This window comes from Poeciliopsis prolifica, unplaced genomic scaffold, assembly GCF_027474105.1.
Source record: "Poeciliopsis prolifica strain line A6 unplaced genomic scaffold, Auburn_PproV2 SCAFFOLD037, whole genome shotgun sequence".
In the NCBI taxonomy this organism is placed as follows: domain Eukaryota; kingdom Metazoa; phylum Chordata; class Actinopteri; order Cyprinodontiformes; family Poeciliidae; genus Poeciliopsis; species Poeciliopsis prolifica.
In genome coordinates, this window is record NW_026562412.1 from 2,825,236 (window position 1) to 2,844,075 (window position 18,840).

The 18,840-nt window shown below is 35.6% G+C and overlaps 2 protein-coding genes across 3 annotated transcripts; one reads left to right on the forward strand and one right to left on the reverse strand.

Moving 5' to 3' along the window:
• Positions 1-1,666: 1,666 nt before the first annotated feature.
• LOC129374676 (heterogeneous nuclear ribonucleoprotein Q-like) lies at positions 1,667-10,189 on the reverse strand. Of its 2 annotated transcripts, XM_055053213.1 has the most exons (12): positions 10,064-10,189; positions 8,421-8,580; positions 7,569-7,687; positions 7,270-7,377; positions 7,031-7,144; positions 6,618-6,794; positions 6,323-6,458; positions 5,726-5,931; positions 5,110-5,259; positions 4,895-5,016; positions 4,405-4,730; positions 1,667-3,193 (listed from the first exon to the last, which is right to left on the reverse strand). In XM_055053213.1, exons 2-12 carry the CDS (start codon positions 8,566-8,568, stop codon positions 3,165-3,167), a joined length of 1,635 nt encoding a protein of 544 aa, XP_054909188.1. In that variant the 5' UTR covers positions 8,569-8,580; positions 10,064-10,189; the 3' UTR covers positions 1,667-3,164. The 2 variants fall into 2 exon arrangements, with proteins under 2 accessions (XP_054909188.1, XP_054909189.1); XM_055053214.1 differs by lacking the exon at positions 8,421-8,580.
• Positions 10,190-15,036: 4,847 nt separating this feature from the next.
• Positions 15,037-17,571, forward strand: cga (glycoprotein hormones, alpha polypeptide). Its single transcript, XM_055053216.1, has 4 exons — positions 15,037-15,170; positions 15,253-15,364; positions 16,670-16,857; positions 17,304-17,571. Exons 1-4 carry the CDS (start codon positions 15,168-15,170, stop codon positions 17,379-17,381), a joined length of 381 nt encoding a protein of 126 aa, XP_054909191.1. The 5' UTR covers positions 15,037-15,167; the 3' UTR covers positions 17,382-17,571.
• The last annotated feature ends 1,269 nt before the right edge of the window (positions 17,572-18,840 follow it).

Sequence of the window (18,840 nt, forward strand, 5' to 3'; positions counted from 1 at the left end):
TGTTCACATGCCCAAATTCATGGTGGAGAAGCTTCGCAACCTTAAATCCACAGATGTATACAATGTTTATGTGGATTTGTAAAGGACATTCGACCACATCACGTAAATAAGGTTCTGGTGACTGACAGATTAAGTTCATGTCGTAACATACACATAGGCTACATGCCCGTCTTAGCTGGCAGGTAAAAGCTATGTTAGCTAAGCTAATTTTGCTAATTTGACAACAAGTGCAACAGTAAATAATGGGATAGAGTACTCAAAAATTGTGATCAACTAATAGTTATGTACTTATTTATTAGTTAAATAGATACCAAGTGAGAGCTAGTTCTCAGTTTGTGGTTTGTTTATTGTTGCTATAGCAACTTTCTGCCAAGATGTCTGCCAGTTACAAAGTTCCCAGAAGTGTGACACGTCACATGAGAACTGAAGTTTTTAGGTGACATGACACTTCCAGGAACTTTGTGTCTGGTGGCCATCTTGGTAGGTACCGAAATACCTGTCATGGCAGTTGCTATGGAGTTGCTATGACAACAATAAAAAGCCACAAGCTCAGTAGTCCTCTCGTTCCGATTTAACTCCTAAGTACATTTAAACAATTTGCTCAAAACTTTTGAGTACCTCTAAGTATTACGAAAATATTTACTGTAGTACTTACTGAGGTAAATGGACATGTAGCCTACAAGTATGTTACATGTATTCTGAGTCACCAGATCCTTGTTATTCATGTGAAGAGTTTGTACATCCTTTTACAAATCCATTGAAATGTTATAGTTCATCTGCTTTGCACTGCATTTGCCTACCAACATGGGGCAGATTGCATCTTGTTCAGACTTATAGGAACTTTGTTTAGACAACAAAATCACATTCAAGGGCACTAGTACAACTTTTAAATCCAAACCTTCTTACAAAAATGTTGGATGCAATTAAAATTTTTCTCCAAGTGTTCTGGTAACCTTCTGTTGTAACTAGGACTGCCTCTACTCATTGACTTGTACACTAAAGTACTTCTTGGTTCACCCAAATCTGCTTTTAATTTCAAATGAGGACTGAGCCAGATTCCACTGTCATTGCTTTTTCCAGTTTTCTTAAATGGAGCCCAAAATAATGAACTGGAAAAAATTAACAAAAAAAACTATTTGACGGTTTGGATCCATAATTCCATTATTACAAAAGACGATTTAATTAAAATAGTTCCTCAGTTTACTGATCAGTAGTGTTAGGGCCACAAAGTAAACTTAAAAAAATGCAAGACAGAAATTACGAGAATTTATATTACAATAAATTTATAATGCTACAAAATAGTCAAAATTACACAAAGTCGCGTTATGAGAATAATCAGAAGTCAAGTCACAAATAATCTCATAATGACCTATCTTGACTTTATTCACATTCTAATACTGTTTAAATTTTGGCCCAAGTAATTCTGAACTTAAGTGTTTCAACATTTTTCCAAATTAGAATATAAATTTTGTTAAATTTTATGACTAAAACATTAACATAATTTTTATGTTGACTTTTCCATTTGGTCGATTTTTCAAAGAAGCAAAAATAATGGATTATATTAGCCTAATATAAATATTTACATTGCAAACTAAAATAATTGGCTTTTGTTACCTCGCAGCACAACCGCTCACCACCAACATTTACCCAGAGAGTAAGACGCAGATAGAAATCAAAAACTTTATTACAAAAATAAGTTACACTCACCTCCATTTTACAGTATAAAACAATTTATTTGCAGGAATGCAAAAAATGTTGTTGGCCACCAACAATAGTTTAAAACTGCTAACATGTTTTTTTTTGTTTATGCATGTATGTTTTTTTTTCAAAAGGTGGTTGTTATGTTTTTTTTTTACTGAGGGAGTTAACTGTATAGAAAACTGGGATTGACAAACAGTTTCCTTTATGCTATACTTGGAAACAAATCATTCACTGCAGTATCCCTTCTACCACTGTGGGTCCGGGATCCCTTCTACAACCACAGCAGCTGGAGTTAGGCACGCTTTCTGACTGCAAAATATGGCAATTCAGTCATCAGGTCGACTACGCTGGGCGCCATTTATGATGCAGGAAGGGATCATTCGAGATGATCGTGATTCTACATGATGGTTTAGAGTTGCTGACATTATTCTGATGGTGTTTGAAAATGTGTTTCATGAATATAAAAACCCTCCCAGCAGAATAAAACAGTGGCACAAAAGGGACACTGCAGGGCCTTAATTTTTGTATTTTTTTGTATTTTTTTTAAATCAAAAGGCATTTGGATGCCTTCCGATTTTAAGCCTTTACAAAACGTAACATTTTCCGAAAAACTATACAACCAGTAACTACATATTCTGAAGAAGCAAGGCAGCTAATTCAGTTCAAAATACGATAAAAGCAGGGCTTGTTTTTAGACTCATCTCATGAGATTGTTTTGCATGCCCAGCTTGACTGTTTACAGCCTGCAGAGCTGCAGCGAAAAGGAGTATATTACATTAAGTACATCGTTTTAGCGCTGCAGCTCTTGTGCATATTGTTTGCAAACAAGCCCTGCTTTCATCTATATAGTTTCCCTATTTACAGTACAGGCCGGGTAGTTTAGTCCTCTGTACTGAGGTAGTCAACCAACCCTTAAAGACCAGTTCTGAAAAGAACCACTTTCCTGGAATGCCTGACTTATCCATGCCAGGTGGGTACACCCTAAAACCCTGCAAATGTTCGATTTCAAACATCCAGATCAAACAATAACATGGATATTTCGACAATAAAAATTGCGATTAACACAAAAATATACAATAGTATCAAGCTCCTTTGAGCCACTTCAAACCTAACAACTTAAAAAGTGCAATTTCTTCAATAATTATTCTGTTTTTTTCTTTTAAATGGCATGTTCGGGGGCAGGGAAGGGGCAGATTGTAAGGGCAATTCATAGATAGAGCCCTGAGAACCAGGGCGACGAACTGGCTGACATGGGTTTATATTCAAAAATCATCTGATCATTTTCTTTTAGGGTGGCGGTTTCTGGGGGAAAAGCAAAAGTAAAATGGGTGGAAGAGAGATGTTTCTTCTTCTTCTGTAAGGCTGGAATTTCACTGGACCTTTGTTGTCACTCTTGTCATTTCAACATCCATTGCAGCTTATGGTGTAAACCCACACATCGAGTCAGTCTCCACTGGGACAGGTCAGGAACGCCCTCGGCCCCGTTTCCCTGCTGAACACGGAAAAAGAAGGGGGGAAAAAAAAAACCACCAATTACACCCAGGTATGGACTAGGACAGCCTGGGAACGCCTAAATGCATCCAACGTAACTACCTTAAAGAATTCACATTAAACACAGTATGTCACGTATTAGAAATATTTGATAAAATTGTCACTACGTCTTTCTCAGCGGCAACTAGAAACAACCAATCAGAGCCAGGAGGCGGGTCTTAGCACTGTCAATCACCCTCCCCTCTTCCTCTCTGCTACACTACAGCGAGCACAGTTTAGCCATGCTAACAAAGCTTAGTTAGCATAGCCACCGATTGTGAAAGGTGTTTCTCCACCATTACAACATTTAGCAGTGCATTCATGAGCTTGATTGCCTGCGCCAAGACTCTCTTCCTAGCTCTGATTGGTGTTTTTGGTGCACCACATGACGACAATTTTAACAAAGATATAAAACACTTAAAAAAGTTATAAACTACAGCTTTAAGCCTTAAATTTTTCATTTTTTATATTTTGCACTTAAAATTTATACATGCAGCCAATGTGAAAAATTCAGAAAAACTCAAAATTGTAAATTATTAAATCTATTTCCATAAAGGGAAAAACATTTTCAGGCGAATCAGGACAAAACTGAAGGTTTAATAATTGGTTATGACTTTCAGAGAGAGAGAATCATAAAATAAATAGGTCAATTGAATCTAGAAAAGGTTTTCATTACATCAAATCAAAATGCTGCCAAGAGATTCTGGTTTCCTTTAATCACTTTAACCAAAAAGACGTTGACTTAAAGTTGAGGCTTTGACTCACTGAACATTTTTAAATTGTTTACCCTTTTTGTCATGTAAAAGTCTCTGCCCCATCTGCTGCTTTTTAATAACATTTTTGTTGCTTTACCATTTTCTTTTACAAATATATTTTTCAGTTTTTTTTTTTTTTTACCAAATAGAATGGTTTTCTGCTGCTTTAATTTTTAATTTGCATTAGCAACCATTTCAAATGTTATTTTGTTTTAAAATTTATTTTAGAGGTTTTGTCTCCCTCTAGTGTTTACTCATTAACATTAGTCCAACAAACAACTTCTTTCAACCTTACGTAGTTTTCATGATTAGACTTCAGTTCATTTAATTGCCTCCTGCCGTTTTTGGCTCCCTCTCTGCATATGAAACGTCCTCAGATAATATAATAAACTGAAATATTCCGCTGAACTTCTGGTACCTCTGATTGTTCCAAGGCCTCCGCGTTGAGTGAAGCCCAATCGGCCCCTGGGTGTGATGGCCCCACGGCCCCTGGTCTGGCTGGCTCCTCCGCGGACGCCTCCTCTGGCCCCTCTAGCCCCTCGCACAGACCCTTGGAAGTCATCGTAGCCGTAGTAGGGGTCGTCGTAGCCTCCCCGGTAGTTGTGGTAGTCGTATCCGTAGTAATCGTAGTAATCTTCATAGCCGTAGTAATCATGGGGGTAAGAGTAGCCGCCCCTCCCTCCTCTTGCTCTGCCTCTTGGTGGCGGCATGTGAGGCGGCCCATAGTAGTAATATTCATCATACCTGGGGAGGAACACCAACGTTTCTTACAACAAAGGGATTATCTTGTGATTTATTGGTTATATGCGATTTTAGCTGAAGCAGAATTAAATAAAGCAGCGTCTCACTTGTAACAGAGTTAATGACAAGCTGCCAACCCTAGCTTGAGCAGCATTGTTCTTGCTTACATTTGTGTTTTGGCGGCTTGTCTCTGGGCTTTGCGTTCTTTCCTTTTCTGGTCAGGCGGCTTGGCAAACACGATTTCAATGTGTTCTCCTTCCAGTTCTTTGCCATTGAGCTCGGCTAAAGCCTAAAAACAGGAAAAAGTTGTTTATTTGTTTTCTTTAACCTGTGGTTACCAGTCTAATTTGTAGCATTCATTAGTAAGTTTTTCCTTTCATACCTTCACTGCGCCATCTCGTTCTTCAAAGTGGATGAAGGCATAATCTTTCAATTTTTTCACTCTCTCCAGTTTTCCAAAATGATTAAACGTTTTTTCAAGCGCCTCCTCTGTAACAGTGCTCGCTAAATTCCTCACAAACAGCACCTTCACCTGTGAAAGAGGATGTTTTTATTATTTTTGTTTTATGAAATGGATGATCTGGGACAAAACATGATTATGGCCACTGGGAAAAAAAAAAAAAAGAAAAAGAAAGAAAGAACAGACTATTTCCCCCTCCGAGTTCTGACTAAGCTCAAACGATTAATCAGAACTCGGAGGGGAAAAAAGGACAGAGAAAAAAAAATTCCAAAAGAAAAACAAGAATTTCGAGGGAAGAAAAGATTGAAAGAAAAATAAGAATTTTGAGGGGGAAAGAATTGAATTCCAAGAGAAAGAATAGAAGAATTCAGAGAAAAAATATTTAAGTAACAAAAATTAAGAAAGAAAAGTGAGAATTCTTAAATTTAAATTTATAACTGAGGGGAAAAAGTCAGACTTTCTTTTTCCATTGGCCCTAATCATCTTCCTTAACTTGGCGATATCAACATGGCAGCTTCACTAAGCCTCTACGGCTCACCTTAGCCATGACTTCTGGGTCTGGGTCCTCAATTGGGTCGGCCCATTCCACCGTCACCACGTTTCCCCACACCTTGACCTTTCCACTCATGAGTCTGCGGCGAGCCTGAGCCGCCGTCTTATGGTCTTCATATTCCAGGAAGCAAAAGCCTCGGTTCTTCTTCTTGTCGTCTGGCTGGTGGTATAATATGACATCATTTAGACCTTCTGCAGAGACAAAAAGCAAGAGAAAAACTGTAAGTTATTTTTCCAAACAAAACATGTTCATAACTGCCTGCAAACAAATAAATACAGATATTACAATAGCTAATAATGGTCAACCAAGAAAATTACCAAAACTGTCCTCACTGCATTTGGAAAGAATCTTAGTAAATTTAGTTGAAAGACATGAGAATCTTGATTTATTTTAAAGTCAATCTGTTATAAGCTGCAAAATATGCAACAGTAACTCAAATCCAGTCAACTGTTCAGACAAAAACCAAGCAAATAGTTTTATATTCCCCAATAACATAAAAGCTGTACCTGCAACAAACGGAGAAAAACAAACATTAAGTTGCAGAAATACTGCTGAGCTACACAGAAAAAACACCAGACTCACCTGTAACTTTAGCAAATTCTTCAACAATCTGCTCTTTTGTTTTACTCTTGGGGATGGAGCCAACAAACAGTCTATTATTGGCCACAGAAATGCATACGCCGATGTGTTTACCCGGTCGAATTTCATTGTTGTTGCACTGTGGATGTTCAGAAAACAGTTAAAAGCTAAAATCTGAATAGATAGAAAACTAAAAAAGCCTATCTAGGTGCATCTGTAAAATAATAGCAAAATGAATGCAACATAATGTTCCCTTAGTAAAATAATAAGTATCATAATTGCAGTGGAGCATGCATACCAGCTTGACAGCTTGCTGTGCAGATTCTTTAGTGCAGTAAGTGACAAAGGCATAGCCTCTGTTGAGGCCACTGAGAGGATCCATCATCAGGCGCAGGTCCCAGATGGTGCCAGCTTTCTCAAACAGCGGAACCAGTTCATCCTCAAACAGGTCTCTGGGAATCTTCCCCACAAATATCTGTCAGGATGCATGAAGAAAATCATTTTACTTTAAAATGTCAAGAGTAGAAGTACGGACGACATGTTGGGGAAGGCATCCAGTCAGCTCTTAGCGGTAAAACATCACTGTAACCTTGGTTACTACAGGTGACAACAAAAAAAAGTCATCATTTGGACATGAGAAAGTGAAAAAAATCAACACTTCAAGCAGTTCAAATACGAATAAACCAGAGAATAAAGATAGAAGTTATGTACCTCTGTACCGATGGTGGGCTGAGCTCCTGTATGGGTAGACTCTGGTGGAGGACCCCCATACTTTCTCTGCCCAGTTGTTACATCAAGTGTATAACCAGTCCTATCCAGCAGAGCCTGAAATGAAACACAAAAGAAGCAACTTTAACAATAAACACTTTAAAAAATCATTATACTATTTAATTTTCTCATTGTTCAAAACAAAAACTGCTAACATATTGATTCAAAGCATTGATTCTCACTTTGATTTTGGCTTCATCCGGTCCTTTGTTGGTGTCCGACACTTTGGTCCCTTGTTTCTCTCTCTGTCTGTAAGTCTTCATCACGCCACAAAGAAAGGCACTTTTGTTCTGAAAAAAATACAGAAAAATCAAGAACAATGAAATAACTGAAAAAAAACAACATGAAGAAGCCAGATACTGTAATTTAGACAAGTCACATTTCATTTTCACACTCATCTAAAAGCCACGACAAACGGATTTGCTCTATAATATAAAATACAAAAGAAGTGTTTTCCTTTTCAGCAACACTTCGTGCATACCTGAACATGTGAGAGGTCGCTGTCCTTGAATTGTAAAAGGACTTGGAGAGCACCTTCTTCGTTGAATTCTTTCAGAGCCTCGATTGCTCGGTCATCTAAATCACTGTGTGACACCAAACCTGCAGGATGGACGACAGAGAAATGTGCTACCAACAATAAACACTGAAAACATCCATCTGTCAAAGAAAAATCCATGTGCAAACTTTTCTACAGCAGCTTCTTTATTAATAAATCATTATGACAGCTAGGAAGAAAGGGGGGGGACTGCACAGGCCTAATCAAATGGGACTGAAGCTGTGGACAAGTTCAGAAGAATTAATCACAACATATGCAAAAATGTAATGTGATGCACTGTAAGTCTTTCACATTGCACTATGGAAGATTTTAACTGAACCAGAATACATTTCCCCCGTATGGAGGGCCATCACCTGTCCGAGGCATCCACACCAGACAGCTGCTACCATTGTTTCTATTTCAGCCCCATCTGGCCCAAACTAGCAGCTAACATGTGACCAACCCTTCCCAAAAAAATACAAAAATCTAGCTTAAAATCTAGTCATTTGGATGTATGAGTGAGGTCATAAAAAAAAAAAACTCTGGGGGATATATTTATCAATCAAGACACCATATTGGGAATGAATATTCTGTGTTTTTATTACACATTTTAATCACATAGAGTATAATTAAATATTTTTGAAGCACTGCAGTACCCATTTAGCCTTTTGGAAACCACAAAAAGTTGCTTCAGGTTCCCAATTCCCCCATTCAAAAAGGTGATAAAATGACAATACATGCATGAATTCATACGAAGAATTGCATATTGAATATGCAAGTGTATTCATAATGCCTTACCTGCTATGTAAATTTCATCTAGTTTTTCAGCAACTTTCTGTGGTAAACCAGCTTCTAATAAAGACTGGAAGTGCTCAGAATGGGTAACTGCAGCAGAGGTGTCCATTGGCTCTTCTGGACCATTTCCATTTATATGTTCTGTGGCCATGTCTCCAGAAATCTGTATAAATGCAATGAGCCAAATTAATCCTGAGTCTTTGGATGTGTTCAAGCCTCAGATTTGTCAACAATATCATATTAAAAATACAGAAATGCAAACAAAAAAAGTGATCCTGGTATATGGAGTCATTCTTTTTACACTTTTGTTCAAAATATTTTACAAGGGGCATTCCAGTGTAAAATAAACTTTGCTTTTTGTAGCTGGAAACTTCTTCCTATCTTGACTTTTTTTTTTTTTTTTTACTGGCAGCTTCCAGCTTGGAAGAAGTAACAAACGTGGACAGTGTGCACAAGACAGACAACGCACATACCAAATTGTTACACATTAAACAGAGAAAATTGCGTCTTATTGTGGCATTCTGATTTGGTTTGCCTTAGTTTTACACGCAGGATCCGCTTTGCTCTCCTAATTGCATGTTAGCCGACCTTCTCACTGCTGACTTCAGCTGATATACGTGTTCAGACAATGTTCCCCGGCTTCCGGTGGCTGACCGTTGAGTACAAATGTGCTGCTTTATTTTTGGGTGGCACAAAATAAATGCTCTAAATTTCACTCAAACTTAATCTGTAATTCATGGTGTTTAATTTGCACGGCTGTACGGTAATAAACAGACAACTTGTGCACACAAAAGATCAAACTGTTCTCTTGACGTTTCAAAACTCATCAAAGCTAATTCTGATTTGGGCGGACAGCTGCCTTAATTATTTCTTCAAACGTTTGCTGATCAAGCTCACAAACACGTGCTGTCTGTAGTCAAAGGATAAATGGCAATTATACATTTTGATTTCACTCTCAGAAACAAACTATGGTGAATTTTAGCGCATAAATGCATGGAGATATTTATAGTTGGTTATTTTTAATGTATTTAAGATGTTGTGTTTAGCGCCTGACACTAAAGATACTGTTAGCAGGCTAGCCGGCTAGCGCGCACAGCTAACTACGGACCCTTTTTGGGACAATAACACGAGACTCATGTGTGCGATTTTAGTCGGAACTACCACTATTGATTTAATAAACAGAAGGTATAACTTACAGTGCAGTTGTAAGACGTTGTCAACATCTTTTGCGCATATACCAGGCTCCCCTATTGAGCCTTATTAGCATAAATTGACAATGAGCATGTCAGATCCATGATCTGTCAAAATGAGCTAGCTGAAGCTAGCATGCTAACTCGCACGGTATTACCACTGAGGCCATTGTTAGAACGTCATTTGTTGGTAGACTTCACCAAATGACAAAGCACACTTTTTATATTTAATATGACTTAACGAGGCCTGGGAAGCTAAGTGCTTAGCTCAACGGATGCGTGGTTAGTCAACGTGCCGCCACATAGGAAGAGTCCATTTTCAAAAAGCCGGTCTGGACAACTCGTTCCCAACCACCACCAGTTTCCACATTGTTTGAAACAGCACCGCACGATTCCGGGAGGTTTAGCTCTGAATAAAACAACATTAACGAGAACTTTCAGAAGCATTCGTCCTACCTGCCGCTGGCACACCAATGAGTGTGGTGCTGATTGTATAGGAAGATAAACGTGATATTTAAAAGACGGAAAAAGTGTAAAACTCCCGGCAATGGTCCGACTTCAGTCATTCACTCTTGATGATGTAAAATGGCTGCCACGTTCACGCCTCGAGTTTTGTCTCGTCGATGGGGTTTCTTGGACAGCCCTGCACGGGCTTGCCTTGTAGAGCGGCGGGTCATCCGCAGCATCATCCGACACAATTACAGCGAGGACAACGGACGGGTTTGTCCCCCAGCCACAGCATTTTAACTGCTAAAACCACGTTTTCTTGTTCTTTGAACTACTGCAGTGAAAGAAACATTTACAAACAAAATCTAACTCTGACTAAATGAGTCCGGCACTTGAAATAAAAAAGTCAATTTTGAAAAAGACCCAGAAATATAATGGAAAACCCCCCGAAAAAGATCCAAAAACAATGCAGCTGTAAAGCCAACTACAGCTTCTTGCAACAAATATTTATCTTTTGAAAATTCCCACATTTCAAAAGTCACAACTACAATCTTGAATGGATTTTATTGGAATTTTACAGACAAGTGGGTCCGAGGCCTAATTTACAAGGGTGGGGCACATATTTTTTAATGGAGACACAGAACAAAGAATGATTAATAAATATGTATATGTGGCTATAGTTCATAGTTTAATATATTAAGTGAGCCAAAGAGCCACTTGTGTCTGTGCTGCTGCAGGTTGCAAACCCCTGATCTTGCAAATGAAAATTGTGATTCCATCTCAATAGTCACACACCTATATGTGAAAGTGAGACTTTCTGGTAGACAAAGAGCTACATTTAAATATTTTTGACTACACTCAAAAATAGTGTAGTCATGTGTATAGTGTCAGTCAGTAAATATGTCGAGAAAAATATTTAGTACGTAACAGGAGTGTTTAACATAGTGTGATCATGAGATGCAAAAAGGCTATAAAAATTATTATGGTAATGCCTTTTTTTTTCTTTTTTTTTTTACACATTTCTCATGTTTTAACAATAAAATTATTGCTAAATAGTGTAGTTTTCATTTTTCCTGAACCTTGACCTTTACTCCAAGCTGCTCTGATGACCTTTGGACTTTTATGAACCTGGGTGAGGACCAGACCTGCAACAGATCTTTCATGCCACCCTGTGGTCAAATTGTCTGGCTCTCTTTCATCTAGCATCAGGAAACCATAAAAAGTAAATTATAAAATTTCAATAATAAATAGGTGAAGAAGAAATCCAAAATAAAAAACTTTTCCCAAAACTAGTATATCACATATAATTTTAAATTTTCTATTCAATTTACTTAAGTTTTGAATAAATATTTTTCAAACTCAAGTTGGGCACGTTCTGAAGCTTTAGTAGTTAATAGTTTGGATTTTCCATTTAGCAATAAAAAGAAGAAAAAAGAAAAATAACATAAATAAATAAACAAACTAAGGTAACAGGAAGTACATGTTTTTCTTGCATATCATTTGTGGCATTTTGTGACATAAACTCAGCTCTACAGACTGAAACCGAGTCCAGTAATCTTGACACTGGCCACTTTATTAGGTGCAATTCAACAAGAAATGTTCCATATTAATGACAGACTCTGACCTGGACCTTCAGAGCCACATAAAGGCAGTTACAAAGTCGGCCTTCTGTCACTGGAAGAACATTTCCAAAATGGAATAATGTTACAGAAAGATGTAGAAAAACCTATCCATTTATCTTTAGTCACATTGACTATGGCAACAGTGTCTTCACTACCTAAGCAGAAAGCTGCAGCTGTTCTAGTACGCTGCTGCTGGCGTTCTGACTAAAACCAGGAAGATAGAGCACATCACCCAGTTCATGATGCCGGCTCCCTGTAGCTCACAGAATAGATTTTAAAATGCCTAAACTCTTTTTCTTTGAACTCATTTATTTTTCTTTTCATATTTGGTTATGAATGTGTGAATTTAAAACAGTTATTCATTGTAGACACTAGATTGCTGCTTTGTTCTGTTGTTACCAGTTTGCTTGTTAGACAAAAAAAATTGCATGTTTTTGTACAAACACTTATAAAAAAATACACAGCAATTTTTTTGCCAATAAGTTAATATTTTTTGGTGTCTAGAAAATGAGCCGTTTCAAAAATCTCCTGATTAAGTCAGATTTAGTCTCAGTGCCTTTACCTATCAACCCCAGTAGAGCATAGTCCATTACCTAGCAAGCTGAGCTCCATTACATTTGATCAGCTGGTTTTACCGCTGTATGCACTTTGAAATGGCTGGTAGAAAAGACAAAAAGTGTTTTGTTGTTGACTTACCATCCAGAAACCACTTGGTATATTCTTGCTACTTGTGCAGAAAGTTCCACTTCTGCTTTTCAAAGCTGCATGATCGTACAATTGCACATCTATTTGCAGCTATTTTCAAGTGCGAGTGTAAACATTGATTATCTGGAGTTAAAGTGACAAGAGGTGATAAAACACCTCAAAATAGGCAGAACTGAGCATATGAAAATCTCATTGTCTGAAATTATTTTTTACAAAAATGTAATGAATATGTTTTGAAGAGGCAACTAATACTTCTTTAATTTTGCATGTTTGCTGTCTTGAAACAAAGACGCCTAGTTTTCAGTTTCTTTTGGGCTTGATTGAATACATTTATTTTTAGTAATTTGTGTCATTTTGTTTCAAAACAAATGTTAAATTTGGCTAACCTTAGCCAAATTTAACAAAGAATAAAAGCTGACTTTGTTGCAGAATAATTGGCTTTTCAGTAAAATTATCTGGATTTTACTAGTTTTACTTTTTGTTAAAAATTGGTTATAAAAACATGAATACTTTGTGTTGTACTTTACATTTCCCTGTGTAAGAAAATTATGTTGGTAACAATTTTTCTCCATTTAAACCTACAAATTTGTATCAGTTTTGAATTGCGGGTGGGGACCTCACAAAGTCAGTTCTAGAGCAACAAATGGCCCACGGGCCGCACTTTAGACACTCCTGCTTTATGGTAAACATGAAACCACGGCAACATCAGAGGAAGTTAAGCCACACCAATCAAAATGGGCTTCAGTCCAATTAGACAGAGATTTACTTTCCAACAAACTTGAAATGAATCGTCATTTAAAGTTTGTTAAATTAATAAACTTTAAAGAACTGAATTATTAAAGCTTTGTATTCTGCTTAAACTAACATTTCTGTTTGCTATTTCAGGCACTTCTAAGGTTCAAAAGAAAAGAGGAAAAAAATGTCCGAGTGCTATTTTAAAAAAGCATAAGGCTACAAAATGACAAATTATTATTTTATAGTGTTGTCTCTTGTATTCACCACTTGAGGGAGGATTTATCACCAAAACAACCAAGGACACGGAACATGGGCACTTAAGGGAACTCACAAATTAAACCTAAAATAAATTATTCATCCTTGACATTTTCAGAGATCGCGGGTGGAAACTCTTTATCACATATCAAATTCCTACTCGTTTATTCATGGAATCCAACCTGGATATGCAATGAAATCATCCTAAGAACAGGAAAAATACAGAGAACTCTGCAAAAACACAACATCTTACCAAGTAGGTTTTAGTTTCCAATGGAAATATCTCAGTACATTTGAAATGAAACAAAACTAACTCACAAGTAATTTTTCAGCAACTTACAGGAACTTTTTTTAGAGTCAATAATTCCTTATTGTTGAGGAAAACTAATAGCTTCACTGATAGATTAATTCACTTATAACAACAGTTTTCCCATGTTATAAATGAAATAATCTTCCAATAAAACTACTTTTCAATCAATATTAAGAAACTATTGACTCTGAAAAGTTTCTGAAATGTTACCTGTGGGTTAGTTCTGTTACATTTCAAGTGTATTTGCACGAGAAACTGAACCAAAATCACTTGGTAAAATGTTGTGTTTTTGTGAAACTCAGGTTTAGGCTGCTAGACGACAAACTTTTCCTCATTCACTTTCTTCTACTACTATCCAATTTGCTTTTTTGCTGTTATTTCAACTGTTAAATTAGTTTTTTTTCTTGAACAATTCAAAGTTCTCTCTCCTGACATAATTGTTTTGCTTTTCATGAACAGAAAATAATCTTACAACTCTTGTTTGTGTAAAAGTAGATGTGGTCATGAAAGTGAACTCACTCATGGTGCAGTTTGACGTGTTTATGTTAATGCCAAAAAATAGCTAATAAGTGTTGCATTCCTCTGAAAGGGGCTAATTTTTGATGAAATGGCTTTAGAGATGAATGTCCACCTACAACATATTAAAACTTATTAAAACTGAAAATGTGGTGATATCTAGAAACAACCAACCAGAGTCAGAAGGCGGGTCTTAGCGCTGTCAATCACCGTCTGTTTCAGAAATTTCCAAGTTTCCAAGTTTTTTCAACTTTTGGAGGTCCAATTTTTTTGTGTTTTTTTTTCTAGAAGATTTCTTATAATAATTTCAAAATTTCAGAGATTTTTTCATGCAAATTTTAGATTTTTGGAGCTAAGATGTTTTACTTTTAATAAATGTTTCATTAAACTCAACATTGCAGAGCTTTTTGGCAGAAATTTACACCACCTTTTTATTTTTTCAGTTTACAAAGCCCCCTCAATCTGCCACCCACAAGATGTTTTGGTAGATCTGACTCATGAGTAAAAGTTCATTTAACCTAAAAACACAACACTTAGTGGCATAAAACTTCATGCTGGACCTTTTGAAACAATAAAAAACAACTTCCTTATTGGTAAAATAACTCAATAAATGATTTATGATTTGATAAAATCCCTAATTAATGTGAATCTTTCTGTCCTGACCTGATGGATGACAGCAACCTTGTGTTACCAGGTAACAAAAATCCAGGGATTAAACGGAACGGCCATCGCAGGGATCGGGGGAAGTATATTATGAGTTTCCACAACTTGTTCCAATCTTTCTGGGCTCTAAATGGATTAGAGGAAAGAGGGCAAAGTAAACAGTGAATCACTGAGATCAGCGATAAGGTTGGCAGGTACCACCTAATCCAGGAAGTAGCCAGGTATAAAATTAGCAGATTTGGAGCATTAGTCCTCAATATAAAGGAGTCTTGAAAAGAAGCGGAATGAAGACAAGCTTTATCGCAACATGGTAACAACCTGCATTTCTATTTTATTTCCCTAAAACTGAACATATTCTTTCATAAATATGTCTTTTTGACTCCATTTTACAGGTGTCTGCTGTTACGACTATGGGCTGCATAAAGTCGGCTGCAGTGACTCTTCTTCTGTTGTTTTTTCTTCTGAACGTAGCCGATTCTTGTTCCAACTTCGACTCTTCAAGCAGTAAGTATTGTTTGTTAGCTGATTTTTTTTTTTAACTAGCAGAAAAGCTACAAGCAAACAAGCTGTTAGCTAAAAAACATAAAAATTTTCAACTAACATTATTTGGGTTGAAGCTACAAATTAAAGAACAAAGGACACAATTTAAAATATCGAAAAAATACAAAACCTTACCAAGTATTTTTGATCTAATTTGTTGTGCAAATATCTTAGTACAACTGAATTAAGACTAAACTACCTTACATGTAACTTTTCAGGAAGACATAGGAGCTTCTTTAAGTTAATAATTCCTTAATATTGACTTTTAAAAAATGCTAGTTGAAATGGCATACTGTTTCACTAAAAACTAGACATTTTCCCATGTTATAAGTGAAATAATTTGTACTTTTTTCCATCAATATTAAGTAATTATTAACTTAAAACAAACTTCTATATCTTGCTAAAAAAATTGTTTTGTCTTATTTCAAGTGTACTAACATATTTCCACTAAACTAGACAAGAAATAGTTGGTAGGTTTTGTGTCTTTGTGGTGTTTTTCACTCCTTTAATATCTTTCTACACTGTTAAACCATTTGAGCCTCATTTAATTATATATACTAACTTTTGCTCTTTACGTCAAATAAATCTTTCACATTTTTTTATTTTTCACTTAAATATGTGAGTTTATAAAACATAAACTGACAATGATAAGCTTTGTTAACTTTTTATTATTTTTGTCATAACTCCAAGAGTTGAGTGAATATTGTGGTTTTCAAGGTAATTAAAAATAAGCAAAAAAAGATAAAGGTATTATTTCCTAGGATGCTTAGCTGCATGCTTTTGTACCTTGTGTTTAGTTTATTTGGGTCTTTTTAAAATTTTCATCCAACTGACCAATCATTAAGGAAAATATCTTCTGACATAGCTGAAGCTCTGTTCAAAAGAATTTAGTGTAATGTTTAATAAAATGCATTAAAATATATTTTGTTAGTGCAAATTGAATCATGAATTTAAATTGTAGAAAAAAGTACATATTTCAACTGTATAACGTGAGTGAAACTAATGCAGAAACGTGTTTTTGTTCAACTAGGTGAGGGCAGATTTCTAGCATAGTGTGAAATAATTATTTGAAATAAAGTTATAGCTCATAATTGAAGGTTAATAAAGTATCAGAACACAAAAACAATGTTTAGACAACTTAACTTTCAAATCAACTCTTTGAACTTTAAATTTTTACTTAAAGCTGAAAACAATGCTCTTTATTTGAATGTTCAAACCTTAATTTTAAACCATCCTGGAGTGTTTCACAGTGTCCGTTTGGTTTTGCAGTAGGCTGTGGGAAATGCAGCCTGGGTCTGAACCGGTTTTTTTCTTCACGGGACCGTCCGATCTACCAGTGCATGGGCTACTGCTTCTCCTGGGCGTATCCAACACCGCAGAAGGCCTTGCAGACGATGGCGGTCCACAAGAACATCACCTCACAGGCATCTTGCTGCGTTGCAAAGCACAGCTACGAGGTAAAACATCATTCATTTAATTAAAATAGATGCATAAAGTGCTCACTGCAGCAACACAAAAACATATCAAGTACTTTTGGTCTAATTCCTAGTGCAAATAACTTAGTACACTTGTAAGCAATTATTATAGAAGTATTATATATTTATAAATAATTTATAATATATTGTATGGCATTGCACAATACATTATTATTATTATTATTATTATTATTATTATTATTATTATTATTATTATTATTATTATTATTATTATTTTATGGCAAATGTAGATAAGATTTAACTATCAAATGCAAAGCGTCAGCATTTGATTGATAACTTTTTATATGTTTTTTTTCTATTTTTATGTGCTGTTGCTGAGTTTTTATAAAATTCAACTTAATAAATAAATAAAATACTCAATTAATCTCTTTTTCTTATTCATTCCTGCTCATTTTACCTTCTTGCAGACACAGGTAAACGACCTCACAGTGAAAAACCACACGGCTTGTCACTGCAGCACCTGCTATTATCATAAGTTGATATGAAACGTGGAAACCTGCAGGCCGTCTCTTTTGAAATGCACAAGCTGTTCTCTGTTTGGAAGCAGGTGTTGTTTATGTTAGTGTTTCAGTGTTTGTGATGTGTAACTAGCCTTCATGTTTGCATTGATAACTGTGTATCAACAACTGAGGACTTGAAGTCAATAAAAAAAGTTCACCAAGAGGTCATCATGAAGGTCTGGTGTCTTATTTATTTTATAAACTGCTCTATGTGATGTGAAACTTCAGGGCAAGTGATGTGATTGCAAACTTTATGTTCAAAATAAATTATTTTATAGGACCTGAAATTACTTTTGTAAACAACTGATAAATAAATAAATAAAGAGGTTTATTTTTTTATTTTATATTTGATCAAAAATCATTATATTTTATGAGCATTTTTTAAAATAGATTCTTCTTACAACGACAAATAAAACTTTAAAGTGAAAAACGTTGCCAGAAAACCTGAATTTTTAATAAAGATTTTTTTTTTCAAAACTTTCACATCTTATTAATAGAAAAAGTTTTATTTATTAAGTGTTAATAAATTTTCTGCTTTGATTGGGAATTTTGGCTCTGCTGAACAGGGCCAGATTTACAAGGTTGTGGGTCCTGGGGCTAGAGCCCTATCTACTAAAAATACTATTTTACTAATGTAAATTACTAGAATATGTAGTTCCACACATTAGCAGGGATAAATTGATGCATGTTAGGTTTATTATATCCCCTAACTCCACATTTTTCAAAAAGAAATTGACTACACCTTCATAATTTACAAACACTTGAGTATTGTTTTTAATAAAAATAAAAATAAATATTAATGCAACTCATATAATTTGGGCCTATGAGTTTTCTATAAAGTACAATATTTGTAAAACATCTATTAATCAAAAAAAAAGAAAAAAGAAAAGACAAGAAAACGTGTGAACAGGAGGTAAAGCAATTTATGCAATTGCATAGTGCCCCCTGCTGGGCTGGAGGCTGTAGCTGCATAGAAATGACTTGTTTGTTTTTGTCAGAGATAAAAGTGAGTTCCTCCAACCGCTAAAATATGACACCACTCCATTTTTGTTTACATTTTGTGAAAGTGGGAAAGCCAAGGTTATCCTAGTTAACTAAAACTAATAAAATACTAAAATCAAAACTGAGAAAACATTTTTGTTAAATGAAATAAACAAAATAATTAATTGGGAAAAACTACAGCAAACTTGAACTACATTTTGAGTTTATAAAACTCATTAAAGCATACTGAAGGTATATATAATATCCTTTGTTTTTGTGTTTTAGCCTTTCGGACTGATGTAAAAATTTTCCTTTACGTAAAGATTCAATGTCCACTGTTGGCAAATTACGCTAGTCCACAAAATAGTGACAGCAAAAATTAGAAGAAAACACCAGTCAGTTGGTTGCACAACAAAAACTGAACAATTTTTCCTTCTGTTGAGTATTTATTCATTCATCTATA